The sequence below is a fragment of the Agrilus planipennis genome, unplaced genomic scaffold (genome assembly GCF_000699045.2).
Source record: "Agrilus planipennis isolate EAB-ADULT unplaced genomic scaffold, Apla_2.0 scaffold251, whole genome shotgun sequence".
Taxonomy (NCBI): domain Eukaryota; kingdom Metazoa; phylum Arthropoda; class Insecta; order Coleoptera; family Buprestidae; genus Agrilus; species Agrilus planipennis.
In genome coordinates, this window is record NW_020439110.1 from 254,919 (window position 1) to 278,051 (window position 23,133).

The 23,133-nt window shown below is 34.2% G+C and overlaps 1 protein-coding gene across 1 annotated transcript; it reads right to left on the reverse strand.

The window, feature by feature from the left end:
* Window positions 1-396: 396 nt before the first annotated feature.
* On the reverse strand, window positions 397-22,823 carry LOC108740424 (facilitated trehalose transporter Tret1-like). The gene is made up of 6 exons (XM_018474736.1): window positions 22,524-22,823; window positions 21,846-21,949; window positions 21,247-21,465; window positions 20,576-20,978; window positions 19,866-20,000; window positions 397-515 (listed from the first exon to the last, which is right to left on the reverse strand). The coding sequence occupies exons 1-6, from the start codon at window positions 22,585-22,587 to the stop codon at window positions 397-399; spliced, it is 1,044 nt and encodes a 347-aa protein (XP_018330238.1). The 5' UTR covers window positions 22,588-22,823.
* Window positions 22,824-23,133: the final 310 nt, after the last annotated feature.

The following is a 23,133-nucleotide window of genomic DNA, read 5'->3' on the forward strand; positions in this document are numbered from 1 at the left end:
GTAAATCTAACATAATTTGGCCGTTTGCATTGTAAATGTAAATCGTGCATTAAAACTAGTACCATGTTATCCACAGATTAGGTTAGCCTGCATCTGAAAACAATGTCGTCTAATGAGGGTAACAAGTAAATGTTGGAAAATTATGTCATTCAGTTTATCAATACGTAGAATGTAACGAAATATATCCAAAGGTTATGACTTTGACGCCTCCCCTTCCAAAGTTTCGAAAAAATTTACAAATATTATTGAGGATCTTATTCTCAACGACGTCCACACGATGATAGATAGAATTGAAAAAAAGTTTTGTTCCCTGTTTGTTTCAAATTCCTTTACTACCTACAATTTGGGCTGAATATTTACATATTATAAGTAAATTTTGCCTATATCCAATATTGTTTAGAAGTTAGAAATCTCTGATAATAGATGGAGTTGCCATCCATTGGTCTGACATACGTGAACATAAAGCACAACAAGATGGCCCAAATGCATTTCGAAAATGTTGAAACCATGGATTTCTAAAACACAACAACAAGTCATTGGTGCGAAGCCAATACTTAAGAAATCACATTTTTTATATTAGTTTGGACTAAATTTCGTTTTAGGACACCTTAAAATAATCATAACCTAACTTTTACCTAGCGTAATGTTAAAGTTAGGTTATGGTTATTTTGTTAGCCTGGTATGTAATTGGATTGATTATAACTTACAAAAAGATTGCTTTGGGGCCTTAACTTTCGACCTTGGCACTAACTTAGACCCTAAAAAGCCCCTAATATAACTGATTTAAAAAATATGAATTTAAATATTAAAATTTAGCTGGTCTTTTAGCATAACTTCCAAATAGTAGCTTAATTTAAATAAAAGAACAGTAAATACTAGAATCGAACGGATTTAGTTACCTACGTGGAAGGTCAACTATTACCTATAACATGCTATTATTTATGATGTGATATAGAACATTCTGAATATTCTGTATTAAGTAATAAAACGGTATACTTAATAGATAAGTGTAATTTCAAAGAACATCGAAAATTATGTACGTATAACGAAAACGAAAGTGTTTCAAATCGTTTCATAATACCATAACTGGTTGATATTGACCTTCCGAATTATTAGATACCTACCATTATCTAATTTATGACTCTATGTCACAACGCTGTATTGCGAATACGATCTCGTGAAATATGGACTGAAAATATTCAATGAATCTAGCGCCGTATCGTTAAATATAATTACAGGCCATTAATTTTTAAGTTTTGGTGAAGGCCTCTTACTTCATCTAACATTCTGATAGAACGGATATTCCTACTCACTCAGGCTCTTGTGAAACTTAATCAAATCGACCACTGGAACCCTGATCATTTCTGTTGTCATTAAACATGCAGGATGTATAAATGAAAGGATTTGAAATATATAGGCAATATTATTTTCTTCTGAACTAGCCTTAGATTTTGATATTTAGTTATTTATTATGCCTAGTTTATAATGCAAGTGAATGCAAATTTTAATTCTTACTTGTTCCTTAAAAGGGATACATGATCCCTTACAAAATCGGTACGAACGCACTCTGTTTTTGGTAAAGATCAAATGTTACTGATTTCTATAGAATGGCAAGTCAAACCAATGAAAGACATTTCAACTGAAGATGTTGAAATCAAAAAGAACGCAACTGTTAACCGAAACAATATGGAGTATTACCTAAATACGTATCAAATAGATTTCGAGACGATGTTACTGCTGACAGTCTACCCTTTTTTATAATTATTCTATACGTATGCTTAAAGACCATGAAGTATTTGCCAGAAAGAATCAAATCACTGTTATAGATTGTTTAGGATAGCCAAGAAGAGTAAAAGAACTTTTTCTTATTTCAGAAGAGAGCTATGAATATTTTTTAACAAAAAGATAATAATCAAGGTCAATTCTTCTGTTCTCATGCAAACAAAGACTTCCATTGTTGTAATTACTGTTTGTTTCAAGAAGTTAGAGATATGCCCCTTCCCTTTATTAGGATGCGCCGTAGCATAATTCCAAATTCAATTATATTTGTCTCCACCGATCATCGAGCGAGAACTAGACAAAAGTGTACAGTACCATTTGCAAAATTATTTAAACTGCCTCGTTAAAATTTAAGAATATGCTTTATTTAAAAGCATATTTAGCCAAAAATAATAACAAGTGAATTAGCTTAACGTTCTGCATACCTATAAAACTTTTGCTTTGTTTTCTATTATTAATTTATATACATTTTTGTTTTAAGAAATTACTAAACATTTTTGTCTAGTACTGTACAGTTCTAGCCGATCTCCTAAGACCGCCCATCGAGAGCTCTGCTCGTTCAAGCTTGTTCCAACTATTTCTGTCTTGCTCACGCCTAGTGTGTATTCTTTTTATCTTCGTGCAGATTTCTTCAAGGTTACAATTCAAACAAATTGAAATGGACTCTACCATCCCATTGACTTAGGTACCATATCCATCTATCGAATGAACACACATACGCACAACTTTTACTTTTAAAATGTTGCTAATGTATCAAAGATTTTATTGATTGCTGGCTTATACCTATTATTTTCCTTCCTGTTTGACATTTATGGTATCAAAGTATACTGTAACTTCACAATCTCGTACCTACTGATTTATTCAGTTCTGATATAATGAAGACATTTATATAGCAATTTTGTCTTTAATAATACACACGTGCATTCCTATTCTTTACAGCTTTATAGCCTATAAACACCTACGGTTGTTAGATCATCGGTTAACAATTTAATAAGAGTAGACAATAGTATACAAAATATGTTCCCAAGTCTACATAACTATGTAAAAGAAGTAACATCAATAGCATATTATCTTCTTTTTTGCTTTTAAGATAGTAAGTATCCTTACTAGTTAATTTGTTTGGAAAATCGGTGAAATTTGTACGGGGTCTAGATGGGTAATCTATCGAAATGTCTACCCAATTTTGGAGTGTTTCACCGATCAGTAACTGAGTTATACGCATTTGAATATAAGAAAATTTACATGGGGAAGAAGGCGTAAGAACTCATATAATTTCCCGTACGACATTTGCAACTCGAAAAATACTCGATCGGATAATTTTTGAGATATAACGTGCTGAAGACGTTCGTGATTTTTGTCATGGATGTGAAACAATACGAAGCGATACGGCAACACCGCAACGTTTCTCGCACAAGCGAATATTTTCCAAAAGTAGATTTATTATATTAACCAATAAATCTATGAATATAATATTATTATGAAATATTGCAGCAACTTTGGTTGTTTACCAGCACTTGACTCTTATAATAGCCGCCTGCTTGTTTTCTCAATATGACCACATATGGCGGTAAGTAGCCATCTTTGTGACATACGCGGCGTTGCCGCGATCGCCGAGTTTTATAACAAATTCTAAATGATTTCAATCTTTTCCTATGTCTGTGCAAGAAGTTATACAAGTATTTATTACAGAAAGTATATTTTATAAGGTGTGAATAGAAAGGAATTCTGTGTAATCATGTAGGTACTCCTTTTGGAACAATTAATTATAGCAAAACAACGAAACTAAACCCGATCGACCTAGTAATGACACAAATATCGTTTAAAATATTCAATTACCCAGAACTTTCTTCCACTTAGGCGTGTTTTAAATCGAAGTCTGGGGAAATTACTGCCTAGAGCAATCGAATGCATACATACGTATATCTATGACATCTACCTACTTTCATCGGAACAAGGACCATTTTTTATACAAAGTGACGGAACATCTAATACATACGTATATAATGGCCTAAGAAAACCAAATAAAGCTTTAGTATCTGCCTAAAATCAAATTCGTCAAGTAATACACTGTCTAACAATGAATGGTCAAAGTGTGAATATCGACTTCTTATTTGAATAAGTCTATATATATGTTTGGTTATAATCGTAGTGAAATATAGATTGTTGTTTTCAGAAGAATATTTTCAATAATACCGGCACCTACCACTTCAGAAAACAATTACACGTAAATCAAAAACTAATAGCATTTAAAGTGAAACTTTTTACGAAATGTTTAATCTGTTTACCATCAGAATTTACTCTAAACTTCGATACTCACTAGTGCTATCTCGTGGTAACGCATAGAAAGTTTCTATATTGACACATTTTGGCTTTAAATGAATTTAATTTGTTGTATGCAGACTAAATATTCTAATTTTATATAGAAGCTTTTCAAACTTTCAAAAGAACTTCCACTTTAAAAATGAACACAGTTGTATCGTCGTATAAGTACCGGTAGCGTCTATCAGATGTAATTTGCTAATCAGATGAGAAATCAATTCAAACAATAAATTACCTCAGTAAAAGTTAAAATAAGCCATTTCAAAGTATACGAGGGTGGATTGATAAGTTTCCGGCCTAACCAAGAGATGACGCCACTAGGCCTACCTTGAGGTGACATTCTATAGTACCATCCTTGGATAGCTTGTAGCTATAGTTTCAGCCCGATCTCCTTGCTAGTGTAGGTTTGACAGCACGCTGAACAAGACGCCTCTGTGGTTTTCGTAAAAATGGAAAAGCAGGAAAATCGTGCTGTCATCAAATACTTTTATTTGAAGGGGTTAACGCCGAAGGAAATTAAAAAAGAGATGGACTCAACACTGGGGACATCCTCCCCGTCATATTCAACCGTTAAGCAGTGGGTTTCCGAGTTTAAAAAGGGTCGTGTGAGCACCTCTGATGGGCCTCGCTCAGGACGCCCCGTTGAGGTCACAACTCCAGATATGATCGAAAAAATTCATCAAATAGTGCTGGGAGACCGCAGATTGAAAGTGCGTGAGATAGCTGAGACCTGTAAGATGTCATATGAACGTGTGCAACATATTTTGCACCAACATTTGCATATGGAAAAGCTCTGTGCAAGATGGGTGCCGCGTTTGCTAACAGTCGACCAAAAATTGATTCGAAAAAACATTTCTACCGCAAATTTGTCATTGTATAAGCGTAATCCAAGCGAATTTTTGCGTCGATTCGTAACCGTTGACGAAACGTGGGTCCACCACTACACTCCTGAAACCAAAGAACAGTCTAAACAGTGGATTGGACCAGGGGAACCAACTCCAAAGAAGGCAAAAACAATTTTTTCGGCGAACAAGGTTATGGCTACTGTTTTTTGGGATGCAAGAGGTATTATATACATTGATTACCTTGCAAAGGGTAATACTATCACTGGTCAATACTACGCAGACTTATTGCAACGTTTGAGCCACGAGGTGAAAATTAAACGACCTCATCTGGCGAAGAAAAAAATCTTGTTTCATCACGATAACGCACCAGCGCACACGTCAATCGTTGCGACGGCTAAAATCAACGATCTAAAGTTTGAATTGATGCCGCACCCTCCTTACTCTCCAGACCTAGCCCCGAGTGACTATTTTCTGTTCCCTAATCTCAAAAAATGGCTTGGCGGTAAGAGATTTGCGGACAATGAAGAAGTAATCGAAGCTGTAAATGGTTATTTTGAGGAGCTTGACGAATCAGTCTATAGAGATGGCATTAATAGACTGGAACACCGCTATGAGAAATGTATCAGCCTTGGAGGAGATTATGTTGAGAAATAAAAAAAAAAAATTTTTAAAAACCTTGTTTTTCTTGGTCAGGCCGGAAACTTATCAATCCACCCTCGTAAATTATGTATCTATTTTAAAAAAGAAACTATCTCTCATAAGTGTCAGCGATTGAAAAGATCATTTTAAAAAGTTATCTATTATCTATTTGAAAGTGGTGATGACAGAGTTGAAATAGTTTTCTGAATGTGAAATTGTTATTTAACTACGTATTAGCAAAACTACAAATACATAGTAAGGAATTAATTACAAATACTTATGCTAAAACCTAACTAAATTTATGCGTATTCGTAATCCTAAACCTCAAGTTCGTTTTAGTTGTAATTCCAAAATTTCTTTGCTGCATACTTTCGATTGCCTCCCAATTAATTAAATGATTTCGTGACTCTTGGGGCCACAATAAACGTTGAGAGGTATTCTGAGACATTCAAAGAACTGAGAAAATAGGAAAAGTTGAATATTGAGTAATCGGACTTATCTATCTATCTACCCTATAGTATATAGACCCGTGTCTAGAACATTTGGAACCTGAGCGACAACGACCACGTAAGGAATGCAGTCTAGTGCATTGCCGACTATGTCACATACAAACACCTTAGGTACTTTTGTTATTCCCCCGTATTTGAATATACAATTTCCTAAGTCAAAAAACAAGTACAGTAGAACCTCGATAAGATAAAGACCAAGGGAAACGTAAAATAATTTGAGTCATTGAGGTTTTTACTTACTAAGAGTTTATGTTTAAGCTTTAAAATTATGGATTTCCAGTGACTTAGCAAACTCTTCAGTTTTTTCCTTTAGTATGTGTCCACTAATACTAAGGTTTTTACATATTTCTACACTGTCTAAACAATGTGAACAAATATTTATCTAAATTAGGAAATGCAGCAATTCTTCGTCTTTTACATAGAAGACTTTCTCCCGATTCAAACCACTTTTCACTGCTTACTGAGGTGCGATGCCCAAATTATTCGTTTAAGTTATAGAGGGTTTTTATTTTAAGTAATAGAGGTTTTGGACTCCGAAGGGACGGGAACACAAAATTTTGTGAATTTATAGAGGTTATAATGTTATCGAGGTTTAAGTTATCAAGGTTTTACTATACTTAATGCATCAGGATTTGGACCTGGGCAGTGTCATGATGCTTTTTCGAATTTTTGAGTATTGATATGATCGCCTACAAGAGCTAGAACATTTTTGGGGTAAAAGTAAGAGTAGAATCCCAAACTGCTAACGGTACAAATAAGTCCCTAAAATACATCAACTAATATTCATTAGATGTATCGGGTTGTTCGGAAAGTCATTTCGTTTTTTTTGTGAAAATGGAAGACAGTTTTCGTATAATAAACAAATACTTTATTAAATTATATATTGACAGTTCTGGTTCAACACCTTTTGCCATCTTTCTGGTAGTAGCATAATTCCACGCTCATAAAATTTTTGGTCTTTGCTGGCAAAAAACTGATCGAGGAGGTTTTTGACCTCCTCATTTGAGGTGAAGGTTTTACCGTCTAAAAAATTTTGGAGTGACCGGAACAAATAATAATCCGATGGTGCCAGGTCTGGAGAATATGGTGGGTGTAGCATTGTATCCCATTCAAGCTGTAAAAGCTTTTGGCGAGTGACCAAACTTGTGTGAGGTCTCGCGTTGTCTTGGTGAAACACTACACCTTTCCTGTTGATTAGTTCTGACCTTTTCTGTTGAAGTGCATCATTCAGTTTGTCCAGCTGATGACAGTAGACTTCCGAATTAATCGTTGTGTTATCCGGTAAAAGCTCAAAAAAAACGATTCCTTTAAAATCCCACCAAACAGACAGCATCACCTTTTTTTGGTGAATATCGGCTTTGGAAATGGTTTGAGCCGGTTCATCTTTTTTGCTCCATGACCTCTTGCGTTTGACGTTGTTGTATACAACCCATTTTTCGTCCCCAGTGATGATGCGCTTCAAAAACGGATCATTTTCGTGACGTTTGAGAAGCGAATCGCAGACGTCAATGCGGCGACACAGATTTCTCTCTGTGAGAACATGGGGAACCCATACATCGAGCTTCGAGGATATTCCCAGGCCTTTCAAGTGGTCATAAACTGTTGAATTTGATAAATTTAACCTCAATCCGATCTCACGTGTTGTTATTCGCCGGTTCACATCAACTAATGCCTTTATCTGTCGAGAAAAAACGAAATGACTTTCCGAACAACCCTATATAATGTTCATTTTTATACCTGCTCTTCTGACATGCAATTATATTGTTTTGAAATAAGGAATTAATAATAATCATAAAACACACATTTTTTAAACTGGTCATTACGTAGATATGTAAAAATTTTTTTTTAATATATTAATTTCACTCTAAATGAAGCGATAAAATTTGCATTAAATTTTACGGTATGTAAATTTCGGCAAAATACTATCTTTCATCGAGTATATACAGATATATACAGTTGTATATGTGTCTACGTAAATCCTGGTTTTGACCCTGATATTGATATTCAAGAGTAAAACACGACGTTGAATGTAAGTTGCTTCAATAAGTAATCGTAGTACGAAAACCCGTTTTACTGCATCGATTCCATTATAGATTAACGATCTTCCTCAGACGTGGAATGCAATAAGAAGCATCGCAAGGATTTCAGGAGACCTTTGAAACAAACAACTTTCCGTTTCATTTTACTTGTTAACTGCTGTTTATACATACGTCATGTTTAAAGTCTTCTTCTTATTATGGAAAATCGAGGATATCGGAATTTTAATTAGCATATACCAGTCCATTGTTTTATTTTTAACTCGAGTTTTTGACATAAAAGCAATAAATAATTTAATTAATTGAAAATCTATGTTAAACTTTTTTATATTTACGTCTACTATTTCCTGATAATATAACTTTTTGTAAAAAATTATTTCGTACTAAATAAAAAGATAATATAATAACAGAAATTAAACAATATTTTGGTTAATTTTCAAACTGAATCGGAACAGTTTAGTCTTTCCACGCATTACCTAATTTTGGACTATAAGATATGTAATGTATCATTATGTATCAGATTCTAAAAATCTGAATAAATTTTGAAAAATTATACTAGTTTTAATAATTAGTTTTAAATATTTAAAAAATTTTATTCCTTCCAGGCAAATTACTTCAAAGCAGCACAGTTTTGTCGATACCATGGTATGCACTTAGCCAGCATAACATCACAAGAGGAAAACGACCAGCTAGAAAAATACGTCAAAAGTTTTGGTACGTTTTTAGTTTCAATGATCTATCATCATATAAGTATTTATTAAAAATATTCCGAAATCAAATTATGGACCAAAAATTGATTCTTCTAAAAAAATAACGTTAAATCAGACACTTGATTGAAGCCCCACAAAAGGATTTATAAAGAAATCCGACTCATTTAGAAAGTTTAATCATTATTTGCAGAGGGTAATAGACAGATAATAAATGAGTAATTTCATGGTCCAAACAACCCATTGGTTTTCAGCCATATCTCACATTTAGATAATAAAAAATCGATCAAACAATAATGCTCTCTTTGATGTGTAATTGATAATTAATTAAATGTGAGAATGGGACGTCAAAGTCCTAATGGCAATGTGTGCAGGCATCAATTGATAAGAACTCCTGGCTTGATTCTTTTCTTTTTGGCAAGTGCTTGTTGATATACTTAATAACTTATAGTTAGCTGACTACCTTTTAGCTTCTTGGTCTGAAAGCGTTGTTATTAAACCTCCACCCTTTTTAACAGCTGCTTCTACTTCTACTATGTCTTCAACTAGCTCTTCAAGTTTCAGAAAGTGGCTTACCAACCTAACTCAATTACTTATTTACGTATCAGTTGTTTCTTAATGTGCACTGCTCTGATCGATTAGGTGTAATTTGATTTCAAATGTAATTACAAGCCAATCAGTTGTTTGCCCTTGAATTCAACCATTTATTCTATCTAGCATCTTTTTGTAAAAGTTTGTTGATAAAGATAAAAGTTAATCGATTAACATTGCATATCATTCATCATCATTAGGTCGTCAGTCCTAGGACTGGTTAGACACGCACCTCCACTCTTTCCTAAACAGAGCTAATCTTCGATTTCCCTAAAACTAAAACATCTCTCATCCTAACCTATTTGTGAACAGTAATCTAACCTAGGTCTACCTCTACTCGTCCTAACTCCTGTTTCTGCTTCTAGTATGTCTTTGACTAGACCTTCATGCCTGAGAAGGTGTCTTACCAACCTATGCCACCTATTTCTTATTGACTTGCATAGAGTCCTCTGTTCTGCTATTCTTTCTAATACCTCTTCATCTATAACCTTCTCTATCCACGGTATCCTCATCATTCGCCTGTAACACCATATTTCGAACGTTTCTAACCTTTTCTTTTCCGCAGCGCCCACTGTCCATGTTTCGCACCCCTACAGCGCCGCAATCCAAACATACACCCTCAACAAAATTTCTAAATTAAACGTTCGCGAGTATAGAAGTAACTTCTTTTTATTGCAGGCGACTCGACTTTGCGCTATCCTCTGCTTTATATCCTTACTACTCCTTCCGCCCTGATTTATCTGACTTCCTAGATACCTATAATCGGTCAATTCTTCTAATTTTTCATCTCCTATCTTTATATTCGCTCTTTCCTTACTTTTTCTTCCCTTGTATACCAGTACTTTTGTTTTACTTTTATTTATTTTCATACAGTAGTGTTTTGTCAATACCGCTTCCATTTTATTTAGAGCTATCTCTAACTCCTTGCTAGATGCTAATATTGCTATATCATCTGCAAATCTAAGCATACTAATTTTTGCCCCTCTAAATCTATCCCTACAGTTGTACTGTCTTTAATTAAAAAGTAGGGGTGACAGTGTGAATCCCTGTCTGACTCCCTTCCTAATATTTACTTCTCTACGTTGCAACCCTAGCTCTATAACTGCCTGTTGCTCTTTGTACGAACTAAGTATCACTCTTCTATCTCTATATCATTATCATTTAAAAATTACAATTTCTTTAAAAGAGTGTAATTGAAGGCATGGGCCACGAACATTTCTGGACGTCTGGTACCGATCTGGCTGAAGAAGGTTCCTTTTTCTGGATGTCGACGGGTCGACCATTGACCTTCACCAATTGGAATGCGGGTGAACCAAACAATTTCGTTTACGAAAGTGGAGAAGAAGAGAATTGTCTGGAACTATGGAATCGGGACGGTAAAGGACTCAAGTGGAACGATTCGCCGTGCTCATTCGAAACGTTTTTCATTTGTGAAGTACATCAGTGAAGGACACGTTGGGTGAGACTTTGACGAGAACGAAATATCACCAAAACTTTTCGCGTCACACGCGTTTTTATTTAATTAAACGAAGGAATGCGAAAATAGACTTCGTAAGAATGTGAACAGTTCGCAGTGAAAGTGACTTTTAAGTAACAACATGAGCAGCTTTAATATCGTACTAATGAAAAGAAAAACACGTTGGAATGATAATTGACTAATTTGTCATGTATTTTGTACATATACACGAAGACCACAGATACCTATACCCTCTTTAGTTTACGCGGATGCAAATAAATTATGAAAATAATTATGTAATAAATAATTACCTGCTTGAGTGAAATGTAAAATATAAGGAACATATCGAGGAGTGTGTAAGAAAAATAGGAATGTAATCAATATTTCTTTGTAAATTATTTAAAACGTCGCATATTTATTGACTTCATAGATCTTGCTAATGCAGTTTCTGTTACCGTAATTTACACAGATAATTTCCGAATTGAAATTTGCCATGAATATGAATATTTTACTCCGAGATCTTGCTTCACGCTGTGCTTCCCGATACCACTGACGTAACAAAGTCTGAGCGCGCACTGCGTGACGTCACACGAGTAGACTGGTGTTCACTGTTCGCAACGAACTTATTCAAACAAATTCATCTGTAGTAAAAAACGCGCTTATTGTGCGCGTCGTACGATATATAAACGAAATTGTTCACATCATACGATATACAGTCGAACCTGGATAAGTGAGAATTTGGTAAGCAAGGAAACTCTATCAATGAAAGTATTTGCCATGTCCCATCATTTTGTCCTTCTGAAGCCTCTATAAGTGACAAACATAAAACCTGTATAAGTGACAGTCATTTTTCATGGGTGAACCTCCTTAATTGATATTGCTACTTGTCTATACCTCTATAAGCGACAGTTTACTTTTACTATTTTATGACTCGTTCTTAAATTTCAAGAGACTCTTATTTCATTCGAATGACCAAATCTGCGAATGGCCGAGTAAGTCTTTATTATTTTATTATAGCCAAATGTTATTTATCAATCATATTACAATCAGTTCATAAAAGCAGTTGCGAAGAAAGGTCCTGTACTTCCTCATAATGTCTAAACGAAAACTCAACGTGTTATCGAACCGTATTTTTATAGACCTCTATAAGTGAGACAAATTCCTCCTGTAACTCTGTAAGCTAGAAACGGGGTTTAGTGAGAAACCTCTGTAAGAGAGAAACATACCGCGGTCCCTTCAGCTCTCAGTTATCCAGGTTCGACTGTATAAACGGAAAGACTTTTAAATTTGTTTTTCTTCCATTGCAGCCAATCATACCCCCAAATAAAATCCGTAAAAATAAAACAGTGTATCCACTTGACCCTTATAAATATTCTGACAAAAAAACAATTCTAAACAAGCCACCAGAACGTTTACTGGCCCAGGGTGGGGTTATAAGCCATGGGCATCAGTAGACGCAGATGTGTTCCTCCTTCAGTATTGTCTCTACCATTTAAAATTACTTGAGTTACTGTAGAGAGACAAAGTCCGCAACAAATTATTGGACTGAAACAAAGTTATCTTATACATATATCCTAAAATGTAATATGACTTTGATTTCTAATCATTTTATCTTAAAGGGTATAGTACTTGCGTTACAATTTGGCGATATTTATCTGGAGGCATTAATGCTTGATATCTATTCTAAGGTTCTAAAAACACTACAGTGGGTGAAAAACAAACCTCAATTAAAAGGCGTTCTAAATAAAACAGTAAAACCCTGTCAAGTGACGATAACACCTTGGACAGACCTCACCATCGAAAGATATTTTAAAATGTTTTTAACATTGATATACACTTGTTAATTTTACCTGAATACTTTACATAAATACATACATTCGTACAACTCATTTCAAATGGTTAGAGATGTGGCACTTTACTATTTACTTAGATCGAAAGGCATTTTAATGTCTTCTATAGTTGGTAATACCCTTTTTTACCTGAATATGTTACAACCACAACCCACAACTAGCTACTAGTTTATTGTCCCTCTTTACCTCCCTTTAATGATAACATCAACGAATATTGCCAAGTCGCAATTTAAATACTATACCAAAGATGTCAAAATGGTAATCTTTCAGTCCAGCAATTGGCTACATAATGGATTTTTAGAATGACCCTGGCACTGACACTTTTTTTTTATATGAAAATATCTCTTGAAATTATAAAACATATTCTTAAACTTTAAATTTTTGATAAGTTGACAATAAATTAGTAGTATATTGTATATTTGTAGTATAAAGTACAATTTTTATTTGCTTTATTGTTAATATTTAATTATATTATTTGCACATTTTTCAATTTATAGAAGAAGACACAAACTGTGCACATAAAGACATTTATTTATATGCTTAACTTAATTATTAAAATTAGTTACTTATTTGAGTTACCACGAATGTGTATAAATGAATTTTAGAAAGTTATAGATGCCGGAAGGTGTTATGTTAATGATTACAGACAACTGAGCATGTTTCTGTCACCTGTAATAGATTTGTATACAGGTACCTACAAATGACAAACCACGTTATTTACTAACAATTTCCTTGTTGTATTTACAATAAAGAATTTTTTACAAGTGATGCAAAAATATTTCAATTATTATGTCCAATATTTTGGATATTCTGGACCATAACATTAAAAACAATAACAAGAACAACCCTGTTGCGTTTAAAACAAAAGATATTTATTTATATGTAGCAATCATTGAATAACGAAAGACTGGTAAGACTATTAACCTTTATTAAAATTATTTATGTAATGAGAAGGGTGACTAAATGTGGGAACAGGTGGGAAGAGGCAACTAAAAGGATGGTAAAGTTGGGGAGGCTGCAAGAAGGGGATATCAGAAAGGAAATATGAAGGAGGAAGGTATTAGTAATAAGGACGAAAAGTATTAGATATGGCAGAAAAAGGAAGGGCTTTGAAGAGGTTAGAAATCAGTCAGAGGCAGGTAAGGGAGGGAAGGATCAATGTATGGAAATTGATGAGGAACAGATGCAGCAGAATAAAAGGAGGAGGGGATTTAAGAATGATAGAGGAGTCAAGATATGTGGTAGGGATGAGGGAGAATTTGTGGAGGGACTAGGGAGGGGATTGGGTGTCAAGGTATTAAGAAGGATAAAGGAAAATAAACGTACTAATAATGTTTTGGGCATGGAAAGATTTTATAGGATGTAAATATTAAAAATTGAACACAAGTCAGGACGGAATTAGTAGTAGGGATATAAAGCAGAGGATAGCACAGGATCGAGTCGCCTTCAATAAAAAGAAGTCACTTCTATGCTCGCGAACGGTTAATTTAAAAATTCGAAAAGGTTTATCACGTTTTTATCAACCTTGGTGTGTCTCCATTTTAGGCACAATGTGCAATAATTCTATTACACCACAAAATATTTTTAACACAAACACAGTCATTACCATTACAAGGTCGTCGGTCCTAAGACTGGACACGCACCTCCATTGTTTCCTATCCTGAACTAATGTACGCATCTCCCTAAAACTAGAAAATCCTATATTCTTAACCGTCTGTAGTCTAATCTAGGTATACCTCTGCTCCTCTTAACTCTTATTAGCCCTTCATATCTGAAAAGATGTTCTACCAACCTATCTCGCCTATTTCTTATTGAGTTTCTTAACGCCCTCTCTTCTCCTATTCTTTCTGACACCTCTTTATTTCATCTTGTCATTTGCATCACACTTCGAAAGCTTCTAAACTTTACCNCTGTCAAACCTACACTAGCAAGGAGATCGGGCTGAAACTATAGCTACAAGCTATCCAAGGATGGTACTATAGAATGTCACCTCAAGGTAGGCCTAGTGGCGTCATCTCTTGGTTAGGCCGGAAACTTATCAATCCACCCTCGTATATACCTACTTACTAACTTGAACGGTACCTACTTTCAATTGTATTAATTTAATCTGTTGATTACAAGTAATTAGTTACCACTTGAAAGTTTTATCTAATTGTTTTCATAATTGGTTCGGCAAATCACAATTTGATTAAAAATGAACAAAAAAATTGTGATGAAACGTGTACCTGTCGAACAAGCACTGATAATGCCACAAAATACAAATACTTTTAGAACAAATATAAGGAACGCCTTGTCGGTAATACATATGTATATGTATAGAATTTTGTGTTCTTGGGATGTGCTTACGTAAACAAATTTAAGGTCACTTGGTAAACAATGGCAACAAAAATATCCGGCCAAGTGAAATACTTATGCAGATTATATGTAAATCTAACAATTCATATGAAACTAAATTACTCTGTGGTATATGCAAGTATTTAAGGATTTTTGAAATAGATTTTTAAAAAGTCACAAATTTTGTGGAAATGACATTAATAAGTGTAGAAGATATTTTACAAGTCATTATAAATTCATATAAAAGCAATGAGGTTCTTAATATATTAAGAATCAGTATCTAGAATTTTTGCTAACTACAAAATAATTCTAGCAGTCATATTAGTAGATAATTGTTAACAATCGGGAACCTGGTCTCTAACCGTCCAATAATTGTTTGGGGTAAATGTTACGTTATGGTTTGGAAGGTTGCCCTAATTCAACATTGAACCAGAATAACTTTTGCAGTCATCCTCTGAAATGTGCCCATACTCCATGAGCTCTGGTGTCTAACTAGCAAAAAATTGTTTAGAGTTGTGGAACACTTGATGGTTAAGTTGTGGTTGAGAAGGTTGTCTTAATTTAATACTAAACAGAACAACTTTCTCAGCTACCATCAAGAAAAACAATTAAACATTAAAGTTCAAGAATTATTTGGAGTTGTACAACTGTTGAAGGTTGGGTCATGATGTAGCAGTTCGTCCTAATTTAATATAGAACTAGGGCAACGTTTCAAACCACCCTCAAGAGATGAAAAAGAAATGATCAGAATTTAATATGCAATTATAATTTGGGCCATGTGAAAATTTTAAAAGTTAAAAACTAAGGCATTCTATAATTTATATTTGGAAGAAAATTATTCTGAAGTTGAACTGAATTCTGACTGAGCCTGAAATATTTTGTTGTCACCCGTTAGAAACTCTTAAATTNTATATGCTTAACTTAATTATTAAAATTAGTTACTTATTTGAGTTACCACGAATGTGTATAAATGAATTTTAGAAAGTTATAGATGCCGGAAGGTGTTATGTTAATGATTACAGACAACTGAGCATGTTTCTGTCACCTGTAATAGATTTGTATACAGGTACCTACAAATGACAAACCACGTTATTTACTAACAATTTCCTTGTTGTATTTACAATAAAGAATTTTTTACAAGTGATGCAAAAATATTTCAATTATTATGTCCAATATTTTGGATATTCTGGACCATAACATTAAAAACAATAACAAGAACAACCCTGTTGCGTTTAAAACAAAAGATATTTATTTATATGTAGCAATCATTGAATAACGAAAGACTGGTAAGACTATTAACCTTTATTAAAATTATTTATGTAATGAGAAGGGTGACTAAATGTGGGAACATGTGGGAAGAGGCAACTAAAAGGATGGTAAAGTTGGGGAGGCTGCAATAAGGGGATATCAGAAAGGAAATATGAAGGAGGAAGGTATTAGTAATAAGGACGAAAAGTATTAGATATGGCAGAAAAAGGAAGGGCTTTGAAGAGGTTAGAAATCAGTCAGAGGCAGGTAAGGGAGGGAAGGATCAATGTATGGAAATTGATGAGGAACAGATGCAGCAGAATAAAAGGAGGAGGGGATTTAAGAATGATAGAGGAGTCAAGATATGTGGTAGGGATGAGGGAGAATTTGTGGAGGGACTAGGGAGGGGATTGGGTGTCAAGGTATTAAGAAGGATAAAGGAAAATAAACGTACTAATAATGTTTTGGGCATGGAAAGATTTTATAGGATGTAAATATTAGAAGAAGGAAAAGGACAAATGGTGTAGGACATGTAACAGGGAGGAAGAATGTCTGAAGGATGTGAGGATAGTAGAACCTGGGACGAATGTTATGAATTGGTGAATGAGGATGGCAGTGGACTTAGTCTTCTGAAAGAAATTGTAAGGAAAAGAGATGGCCTTTTTTTAGGACAGTGGAGGAGATGTGACAAAAGATAGGCTGGCATAGGTAAGATAAAAATAAATGTTGGAAATGTAGAAAGACTGATGTGCTTGGGTTTATTTTGGAAGGCGAAGACCATAACGGATTAAAATGGAGTTATCTAATCTTATGAAATTATCAAAAAATTTTGTATCATCATCATACACATCGTCTGCACAATCTAATCTAAAAAGTACCTAACTACATACGTTCGATAATTATAGATTACTAAGCTTCAATTGTTTTCAAAGCCTTTTTGGAATGTTAGTAATCTTACTTTTCATTAATATTACAAGAGACGCAGATCGAGTTTCCCTAACAATGGATATTCCTTGTTGACTATTATTTTTTCTTTTGATGACAAAGCTTCTTCTCTTGCAATATTCCTTCTTCAATAACATCTTCGTTCTTTACTGAAAGAGGTTTATTCAATTCCGCTTGTATGTCCTTCAAGCTCTTATTTTTTGTTTCTGGCACTGCTACAACAACAAAGGCAGATCCACAAAAGCAGATACCAGCGAATATCCAAAACACTGTGTAAATTCCACATGCTTCCTTTAAGGGAGAATATGATTTCGTGACCGCGAAACTCAAGCATGCGCCCAAGAAGGTTCCAAACGCTCCAGCGTTTTCTTTTACATTTGTAGCAAATATTTCTCCTAAATATACGTATGGGATAGTATAAATTCCGACAGCACTTAGAAACAGATATACTGTAAGTCCTGTAGTTGGGAGCCATGATAAATAACCCACTTCAATGTTGAGGGCATCAGTCAAGTAGAAATATATGCCCTCAGCGGTTAGAGAAATTGCACATCCTAGAGCCGAAATGAATAACAAAGGCTTTCTTCCGAAATGATCTATCAATGATGCCGAAGCAATTGCTAGAAGTCAAAAATTTATGTATGTTTCTACAGTGCATTTTTTTTCGAATATTTTTTACAGTACATTACGAGGGTGGATTGATAAGTTTCCGGCCTGACCAAGAAAAACAAGGTTTTTAAAAATTTTTTACTTTATACCAATGAAATTAATACAGAAAAAAAGAAATAGTTTTAATAATATTTGATGTTAATTGAACACCTACCGACAGTTGATGCAATTAACTGCATATATCTAGAATTTTTGAACTGTCCAAGGGATAGGAGCACCATTTTCGATATTTATTAAACACCCTATTCACTTCACGAACACCTGAACAAAATGTGACGAGAAATGTATTTCCTCATTCAATTTATACTATATCTATACTTGCTGCACCGACTACTTGATAATTAATTGTTATTTCTGCAGATAAAATGGAAGGGTCTACTTGAAAGGCGGTCGATGACGTTAGTAAATTAAGCAGGCTATGTTAATCATACAGTGCTTTCAACAACCAAATCACGTAATTTTTATTGAAAGGATTTTCATTGATAGGACGCGCCGAGGAAATAGATTCATAAGTGGCTTATGGACATTTGGGGATATTGTCTTAAGGTGAAGGCTGCCACGAGGCAAACGGTGTTTTAATTAATTAGATCCAATACCTTTAAAGTATGTATACACTAATGGAGAGTTAAAAATCGAATATGGAGGTATTCTATAACGTGCAATCATTAAAGGGCGGCATCATTTTTTGACAATACGGCGTGCTACATGTAGGAACGTTCGTAAAAATGCTTTCTGCCATCTTTCGTAATAACAATTCCAAAAAGTGCAATTTAAAGAAAGTTCCGTTGGTTTAGGATAATTTTCAGAGAAGCAAGTGGTTCTTGTCTATTCGGTCTTTGTCTGAAGTAATTCCAGTCTTAGTCTTGGTCTCGGGTTTGGTCTTGTTCTTGCGCGTCATATCTTGGTCTTACTCATTTAATCCTATTCATTCGTTTTTTGTTTTTAATAATCCTTCTAAACACAAGTTTTTCTATTTGCCGATACAGTAATTGTCTTAAATGCTGAAATTTTTTGTCATACATGCTAGCTTGTACGGGTGCGAAACATGGACAGTAGGCGTGGCGGAAATGAAAAGGTTAGGTTAGGTTAGAAGCGTTCGAAATGTGGTGTTATAGGCGGATGATGAGGATAACGTGGGTAGAAAAGGTTAGAAATGAAGAGGTATTGGAAAGAATAGGAGAATAGAGGACTCTATGGAAGTCAATAAAAAATAGGCGAGATAGGTTGGTAGGACACCTTCTCAGACATGAGGGTCTAGTCAGAGACATATTAAAGGCAGAAACAGGAGTTAAGAGGGATAGAGGTAGACCTAGATTAGATTACTNGAAACTATAGCTACAAGCTATCCAAGGATGGTACTATAGAATGTCACCTCAAGGTAGGCCTAGTGGCGTCATCTCTTGGTTAGGCCGGAAACTTATCAATCCACCCTCGTATATTCATCACAAATTTTATAAAAGCAAACCGCAAATCATTTTACAATAAAACGTATAGCAGACTTTATTAAGACCACAATACGCCATTTTATAAATAGAGATAAAATGTCTGTTATTTATTATGTATTTAGTTCCTTTAAAATACACTAGGCACAAATCTCTGTACTACAGATTCACAGCTGATAAAGATCATAAATTATAAAACTGAATTCAGTTTTGGTGCCGCAGATTTGGCAATAGTTCAAATGCCAAACAAATGTTCCATCTTTCGTACCAAAATTATCCAAAACCGAAAATAACGCCAAAGGTTAATTTGTAGAATTGAAATAAAAATCAATAAGATTCACACACACAATACAGAACAATACAAAAATAAAAGTCCCAATTCAAAGTAAAAAATAGAGACTGTGGTGAAGGAATAGGTACTGTCCTAGCTTTTGTGGTAACTAGAGTGGGTCTCTATTTTTCATTTTATTTAACAATATACGGTTGTTTTACATACCTCCTACAAACTGTACGATTCCAAAAATAATACTGGATAAATCCCCAGATAAACTGCTACCACTTTGTTGAATGATTGTCTGCATGTACGATTCAATTGCAGTGATACCGCACAATTGTTGTAAAAATTTAAGGCCTACAATTTAAAACTAGTTGATTGAAAGTATTCATTGATGTTGTGGAACTTCTACACGTTCAATTGCAAGAAGGAAAATAATGTCAAAGTACAGGCAGTATACCGCCTTAGTCCTTGTCAAAAATTTTGAAATACTAGATACAGCTCATCCGGTTTGATCAGTGATTTGCCAAAACTACCTGTGACGTGCTGATGAGAACTAATAAGTCGATAAATTTCTGAAGAAGAACTTAATGTATTTCAAGGAAAATGCTAAAATTAAATTCAAGAAATTCTGAATAAATGAAGTTTTAAGTTCTTAGCTAATCTCAATTAAATGAGCACGTTTAAAAAGGTAAAAAGAAGGAACAATTTGCACTGCTCATACTAAATATTAAATGCTTTTAATATAGATCAATTTAACTTAACTCACTAGGGCTCTATATTTTAAGTTAAAGTGGTTTAGGACCTGAAGAAAAAGAAACTATATTGTGACATTTTAAAATTTAAAAATATTTTAAGGTTATCTAAATTCTACAGTAATTATGACGTTTATTTCTCTATCTAAAGTTTATATTAAGTTCCGAAAACCTTACCGATTATAGCAACAACGGCCTTCCTGTGTATTTTACTAGTAAATAGCTCTTTAAGGGACGATTTATTTCGCATGTCCTTATCAACGCCATCTTTTATCGACTCCAATTTTTCTTCAATCTCTTGATTTGTGGTGGTACTAGCAGCAAACCACACCAAACTCGCTCTGGCCTTTTCGACATTGCCTCTTTTTAAATGATAATATGAGGATTCTGGCATAAGCAGAAGCGCCACAAAAAGTAGGACCGGTATCACGGAACAACTCCATGCAAGGGCATAATACGACATAAAAGGTCCCACTGAAAGGACATACAAATTCCCGCTCAGTTTTAACACGGACATCGCAGATGCCAGACGACCCCGAAGGTCCTTGTCAGCTATCTCTCCAATGTACAGTGAACAGCACTACAAAACGTCTGTTAATTTTAAAAATATAAAAAGTGCTGTGACTGCTTGAATAATTCATCGACGTATAACGCAAATTAACCTCAAGCCAAATGGTCAACTACTTGTGAAATTCAGTTTAAAAGATCATATTAAATATAGGAATGGGATAATTTCTTTGTGAAAAGAGTGTTCCCTTTTAAAAACGGAAGTGGCAGACTATAGACTTAGACCCCTTTTTTAATTTTTGATATTAACCAACATAAGAAACCCCTTCTTAAACACTAACCACAAATGCAGTGCTTGAACCTATGCCACCAATCATTCTCGATATAAGCAACATGTAAAAGTCCTTGGAAAATATAATTCCGATCCAACAAAGAAAGTAGAGTGGAGCACCAAGAAGTAGGGTAATCCGTCTTCCCAATTTTTCTGTAGGAATTCCTACTACAGCATTACCTATGGCAGTTCCTAGAATATAACCAGACACCACCCACGACGTTTGTTCCTACAACATGGATAATTCCTTTTTGTCATGTTAGCGCGGAAAGCTCGTTTTGCATGCTATTAAATAGGGAAGAAATGGCCTCTTTTCAGCCGTGTTTCAGTTAGGAGGAAATGAAATTAGTCTTTTGAGCGCATGCGCTCAAGTTTATGGGCATGCGCAGAAATCAGTTGTTCAATGACAATGTCTTTCTAACCTCTAAATTATTTACTCTTATTTCGCCAAATATCAATTTAATAACGAGCTTTCCGCACAAACATGACGAAAAATAGTGTACGTACCTCGGGAAGAAACAGGGTTATTTCAGACTGCATATTTCTTCCCTCGATACGTAATGTACCATTTCTTTTGAGAATTTTAAGGTTATCTTTCATGTTCATTACCGTAGTCAGTTTGAAATCTAAGCCTTCCTTCTCTCCGGTCAGTAACGGTACTGCGGGAGAAGACCATGATATAAACATTCCCGTTACAGCCACCGAAAATGTAACTGCAACAAAACACTTTCGACATGATTGTATTTGGGTCAATTTTAGAAGGGAAAGGGTAAAAAATTATTGGACTGTATACTGTTGCTGGAATTTCAAATAAACAACATGTACAGATAAGTTACTGCTAATGTACACAAAAATGATGATTATTGTAAATAATAATTCCAAGTATAGGTAATATTAGAATTGAAAATCATCACTGATATATCTCACACCTTAAAATAAATAACACTTAAGAATATAGTTGCAAAAGTAGCATTAAAAATTCAAAATAGACTTCCATTTAGCAGTAAAATGGAAATTTTTTCAAAAAAATGATATTGATGAAGATTAATTGTAGTGAATTGAATGTGATTGTTCACCGATAGCAACTACATTTTATGCAGTTTTCACTAGACACTATTAAGACGTTTTGGTTCACAACGTATTGTTTTATTACGCATTTAAAGACGTAACTCTGGAATTTTGAAATTATACAATCAATTCATTTAACAGATACATTAGTTTTGAACATTCTTGTTACGTTATAGGTAATTATTTATTACCAAAATATTAATTTATGTAGGTACTTACCGGAAATGGATGCTATTAACTGCATATACCTTGTTCCTTTTAGAAATTCCCTTGGTGCAAGCATTATGGTGTTAATTTAATTCAGAAATTAAATATTTCATTCACACAAATATCACAGTCAATGTAAAAAAGTTTGACGGCAAATAAAATTTTATATACTACCAGAGATAAGCGCCCCTATTATCTGGAAACATACATATGTATGTATGAAAATCAGACAGTTTGAAGTGTCCACTTGAAAGTGCAGTAAATATTTTCATAAACAAAAGAAACAATTATCTTTACACTGATACACAGGTAATACTAAAGAATTTGAGAAAGTCAGATTGCCCACTAGATTTTAATCAAAATATTATGTACAGGGTGACCCAGCTTCAATCTACTAAGAAGGTATCTTTTGATACGTTCGGAACTGATAGATTTAAATAAAGTCAAAATCAGACAAAAAAATAAATAAAATAATTTATTTCGATTAAAAGTAAATAAACATTTCAAATTTAAAATAACAACGGATTGTAAAACCAATCCAAAAACAATTGTTTAATACAATAAATATCGATCACAGCAATTGCTACTACTACTAGATTTTTGAGGTTGTTTTACATACCTC

Coding starts and splice junctions, on each gene's coding strand:
- LOC108740424 (XM_018474736.1), bottom strand. CDS start 22,587: ATGCTTGCACCAAGGGAATTTCTAAAAGGAACAAGGTATATGCAGTTA. Junction 21,466..21,845: donor TAGATTTCAAACTGACTACG/GTAATGAACATG, acceptor TCCATGTTGTAG/GAACAAACGTCGTGGGTGGT. Junction 20,001..20,575: donor GGCCGTTGTTGCTATAATCG/GTAAGGTTTTCG, acceptor TTTAAATTGTAG/GCCTTAAATTTTTACAACAA.